Consider the following 5290-nt stretch of genomic DNA (forward strand, 5'->3'; position numbering starts at 1 on the left):
ACATACACTAATATTGTAGTTAGCAATGACAGCTTTCATAATAGAACGCTTGTGACCACACAACATTTAAATATTGCACTTGGGGAAAACAGATCTTAAAGTAGAAATAGAATGAAACAAACAGGCATTCAATTTTTTCTATACTATTGTGGCCACTGTAGCACAAGGCTATGTGTGCAAAAATAACGTTCACTGAGCAAACCCCCCCCCCCACCCCCCTCCCCACTCACACACAACTGTATATCAAGTTCAACACAACAAAAGCAATAGCTTTGAGCTACACTGCACGTTATTACATTGTACACTTTCTGCCTGTGGACATCTGCTCTACAATGTGCCAGCAGCAGAGCATGAAACCCTCTGTTGGCATAATTGATCTCTTTCAGGCAGAGTAAACCTGGCATACCCATTTTTATCTACAGCATTGAAAAAGTGAGAAAGAGGGAAAGTGTGTTGTGTTCCTTACACCTCTATAGTGGCATCCAGTTTAAACCAGGCCCAGCTCAAACTCCAATTCATCCCTGAATCCACTTGTTCAACAAGCAACGGCTCATTTTCACCTAATTCTCTCATTCTGAAAATTAACCACATAACGTTAATGTACAGGGAGAATTCGATCCAGCTAGCAAGAGGTACTTAACAATGCTAACATTTTTTGTTCCACCACACTTACTCCCTTACCTCAAACTTTCCAAATGCCAGTTGTTTTCGGTTACAGATTATGAAGTACGCTTCATTCATCACCTTCTCACCCCGGTAGTCAGGTGCGCTGCTGTAGCTTTCTAGTGCGCGCGCTGATGCTGTAACTAGCAGTTGGTTGTACCTTCTCTTTCGTCGCGTGCTGCGTTCTGTTGTTATGTGAACGACCGTTGAGCCTTGCATAAAGCCAGTATTGCGCCAAAAGTGCATCACCCCCCCCCAAAAAAAAAAAAATTCTCATCGGATCTACACGAATCACTTAGGTTACCTATTTTGGATTCAAAACGGAGAATTTCGCCGAAAGGTGACTAGTTTGCTTCCCTGCTAAAATGTCTAAATTGTTGTGAATGCAACCATGCTCATGGATAATCTTGCATGAATTGAAAATAATGATGAGTGAGAAAGTTACAGACTCACAAATATCAAACCCACATGACATGCTAACCTCTCACCATTACAATAACATCAGGAGAGGTTAGCATTTTTGGGGGTATGATATTTATGAGTCTGTAACTTTTTCACGCATTATTCACGATTCATTCAGCACTTCGTAATCATGGTAGCAGCCACATTAGTGTAGAAGCCAAAACAACAACAAAATGTGACAATTTTTTTGTTGTTTTGGCTTTACACTAATGTGGCTGCTACCATGATTACGAAGTCCTGAATGAATGCCCTTTTGACATTTTCCTTTCACAGCAGGAACAATCTGAGGAGTTGGAAAAATGCCCTTGCTGCTGTGAAAGGAAAATGTCAAAAGCTAAAACATGTTTGATGTGTAAACATGGGGGCAGTGTCTTGTTGTTTGGAAAAAAGGATGATGACACATTCACTCTCTTGGGGCTTATCAGACTCTTCTTTCGCTAGATGGTTTCTCTATTTCCCTGCATTATTTAATACAGGGCCTCTCCAAGATTCACTGTGCTATTAAAATTATATTTTGTTCCTACAATGTCTGTGATGGCCATGAAATACCTGTGAAGTACCAGTTCCAATCATTATAGTAAGTACGGACTTCTTTATTATCTAGCTAAAGTATGGCAAAAAACATTCACGATGACTGTCTTCTACACGGATTGGCCGTTTTATTTGGTTTTCCCCATGACATTACTCAGGGTTAATTGATTCATTTAAACCTATTCAGAGAGATTTCCATGACGGTGACTGGGACAGGCTGTGCGTTTCCATAAACATTTTGACGGGAGCATGTGTAGGGAAAAGTGCTCATGGGAATAATTTCACACAGTATGTGCCTATTAATTAGGCAAACGAGTAGAGCCCAAACCACTTGATGACAAAGAACAGTTCACTTTGACATCTGCGTCAACTCTGCCTTTCATTCCAGGTTGGCTTGACGTTGCAGGAATGCTTGGTTTTGGTGTGAGGAAAAGACAGTGCAAGTCAATAGCAAGACGACTGGCTGTAGGAGTTCTATTGACCAGTTTCATGTTGGTATTGCACTGCTTATCTACCCCAGCAGCCCAACAAGTCAATCAACAAAAGTAAGTGTAGGCGGGACTTTTGTTGTGAAATACAGTCTCTATCTATTATTTGCTATACGATGTGATTTACTTTTAAATCAATTAATGTGACATAAATAGGTAACATAAAATGTCAAATAAATGTCAGTTTACTCTTTTTTCACTTTTTCTCTACAGGGTTACAGTGGCTTTGTCGTGTTCTCACCACTTATCTCAAACATGGGTCCACAATTTGACCAACTACTCTCAAAGCAGAACAAGTCTGTCAGGGGAGTGTGTGCCCACGGTGGACATCATGTTCATGAAGACCCACAAGACTGCCAGCAGCACATTACTCAACATCATCTTCCGCTTCGGTGAGAAGCACGGTTTAAAGTTTGCCTTTCCTAAAGGTCGCAATGACTTCTCCTACCCATCCCCTTTCCTTTGCTCCCATGTCAAAGACTTCCAGCCTGGGGTATGTTTCAACATCTTATGTAACCACATGCGCTTTAATGGGCATGAGGTGGCAAAGCTCCTCCCAGCAGACGCTGCCTATTTCACCATCCTACGAGACCCGGCAGAGTTGTTTGAGTCATCCTTCCATTATTACAGCCGAGCGATTCCCCTCACCTGGGGAATCCACGGAGATGGCAAACTGGCTGAGTTTCTGCGTGAACCCATGAACTACTACACCCCAGGGAGCTACAACTCATTCTACCTCAAGAACCTGCTCTTCTTTGACTTTGGATTTGATAACAACTTAGAGCCTGACCACCCTCTGGTGGAGAGGGGTATTCAGACCTTGTCCCAACGCTTCCAGCTGGTCCTGATGGCGGAGCATTTTGAGGAGTCTCTCATCCTGCTGAAAGATACACTCTGCTGGACGATGGAAGATATGCTGTTCTTCAAGCTCAATGCCCGCAAGGACTCATCTGTGTCACGACTGACCCCTGCACTAAGGGCCAAGGCCCGGGAGTGGAACGGGGCCGACTGGAGGCTCTACCAGCACTTTAACGCCACATTCTGGGCCAAGGTGGAGGCATACGGGTGGACACGGATGGAGCAGGAAGTGAAGGAGCTGAGGAGGAGGAATGCAGAAATGGCTGCCATGTGCATTGAGGGTGGGGGAGCAGTGGAGGCTGGGCTGATTCGGGACACAGATCTGCTTCCCTGGCAGCCAGTTGGAGAGAACTCCATCCTGGGTTACAATTTAAGGAAAAACATTGACCCCAAATACAGGGAACTCTGTCGGAAAATGCTCACACCTGAAATACAGTACCTATCAGAGCTAGGGGTCAACTTGTGGCTCACAAGATTATGGGGTTGGTTAAAGGATACTATATTCTAGCTAGAAACAAATTTATGGGAACAATTTGGATACATTTTTAAGAGTATAAACTGGGGCGGTGGGTGCTACTAGTATAATATATGTAATAGTTTTTTTATGGTCATACCAAGGATCATTTAGCTATTGTCACGCCTTGGTCATTTGTGTTTTCGTTATATATTTTGGTCAGGCCAGGGTGTGACATGGGTCTACGTGTTGTTTCGCATTGGGGTTTTATAGGATTGGGATTGCTAATGATTAGGGGTGTGTCTAGTTAGGTTTGGGCTGCCTGAGGCGGTTCTCGATCAGAGTCAGGTGATTCTTGTTGTCTCTGATGGGGAACCGTATTTAGGTAGCCTGAGTTTCGCTTTGTATTTCGTGGGTGATTGTTCCTGTCTTTGTGTAGTGTTCACCAGATAGGCTGTATTAGGTTTCACGTTCCGTTTGTTGTTTTCGTATTTAATAGTTATTTCATGTATCGTCATTCATTCATTAAAGAACATGAGTAACCACCACGCTGCATTTCGGTCCTCTCTTTCAACAAACGAAGAACGCCGTTACAGCTATTTGATTTTAAATTGCAGAACCCCTTTGGACTTATTGCTATTATCCCATAGAAACACATTCAATGACAGATTCATACATGGAAAAACAGAGTTAAAAATAATTCATAAGGAAGTTTGTTTTAAAGTGTTTGTCCTATGTCTGTCCTATATCATCAGTGGAGGCTTTTTTTTATTATGCTAATTCACTTTTTCACAGGGGCTTGGAAATCAACTGTAAGGGTGTTAAATAACTTGTGGTTGCAAATAAAGATACACTTTGTGACTGACTCCTTATGCAATGCTATCTTATTGCATTGATGTATAAGTGAAAGAGAGGATCATAACAGCTATGTGCCGATTAATCTCTAAATTGTACATATTCGTTTTTTCTAAGTCAGCATATTACTCTCAGAGCTTGACTCTTGAAGCTTGCATGAAATCCTTTATCCCTTCCTCTCATACTGAAGATGCCAAAGTATGTTATTCAGTATTAAGGTGTATAAATTTGTGTGAAAATCTTCATTCACAATTGTAATGACAGTCGATGTTCATTAAAACAAGACATGGTTCAAGTGCTTTGGTCATTATTATTTTCTAAATGAGTCATGCTTCCACCAAGACTGGTATTTTTTCATCCTATAGCTTGTTCTCCATCTTCTTTATAGTGAGCCAACATGTTTTCAGCACTTTTAGTACACATTTTCTCATGCTCTCTCTCTCGCTCTCTCTCTCTCTGCAGCAGACATATAGTGAGCAATATGCTTGGATCATCAAATCACAATAAAAACACAGTATCAAATCTCAATACATATTGAATTGTGAGAATTGCAATACATATCGTATCAGCACCTAAGTATCAAATCAAAATATAATTTTATTTGTCACATGCCCCGAATAAAACGGGTGTATACATTACCGTGAAATGCTTGCTTACGAGCCTTTCCCACCGATGCAGAGTAAAACAATTATAGTAAAAAGAAATAACACAAGAGGAATAAAATACAAGAATTAAGCTATATACAGAGAGTATCAGTACCACATAGTGCAGAGGTATTTGAGGTAAAGTATGTACATGAAGACAGGGTAAAGTGACTAGGCATCAGGTTAGATAATAATAAGACTACAATTAAGAACAGAGTAGCAGCAGAATATGATGAGTGTAAAAGTGTGTATGTGTGTGTGTATGTAGTGTATGTGAATGTGTGTGGAAGTGTCAGTGTAGTGTGTCTGAGTGTATATAGTGTGTATATATAGTC

The 5290-nt window shown here is 41.2% G+C and overlaps 1 protein-coding gene across 1 annotated transcript; it reads left to right on the forward strand.

Moving 5' to 3' along the window:
- Window positions 1-1448: 1448 nt before the first annotated feature.
- Window positions 1449-4600, forward strand: LOC109892071 (galactosylceramide sulfotransferase). Its single transcript, XM_031826385.1, has 3 exons — window positions 1449-1702; window positions 2045-2201; window positions 2358-4600. The coding sequence occupies exons 2-3, from the start codon at window positions 2065-2067 to the stop codon at window positions 3508-3510; spliced, it is 1290 nt and encodes a 429-aa protein (XP_031682245.1). The 5' UTR covers window positions 1449-1702; window positions 2045-2064; the 3' UTR covers window positions 3511-4600.
- The last annotated feature ends 690 nt before the right edge of the window (window positions 4601-5290 follow it).

The sequence above is a fragment of the Oncorhynchus kisutch genome, linkage group LG6, assembly GCF_002021735.2.
Source record: "Oncorhynchus kisutch isolate 150728-3 linkage group LG6, Okis_V2, whole genome shotgun sequence".
In the NCBI taxonomy this organism is placed as follows: Eukaryota; Metazoa; Chordata; class Actinopteri; order Salmoniformes; family Salmonidae; genus Oncorhynchus; species Oncorhynchus kisutch.

Excerpts from the sequence above, each read along its gene's own strand:
- LOC109892071 (XM_031826385.1), top strand. The coding sequence starts at position 2,065 with ATGCTTGGTTTTGGTGTGAGGAAAAGACAGTGCAAGTCAATAGCAAGA. Across the intron at positions 2,202-2,357 it reads CAACAAGTCAATCAACAAAA|GGTTACAGTGGCTTTGTCGT; the intron begins GTAAGTGTAGGC and ends TTTTCTCTACAG.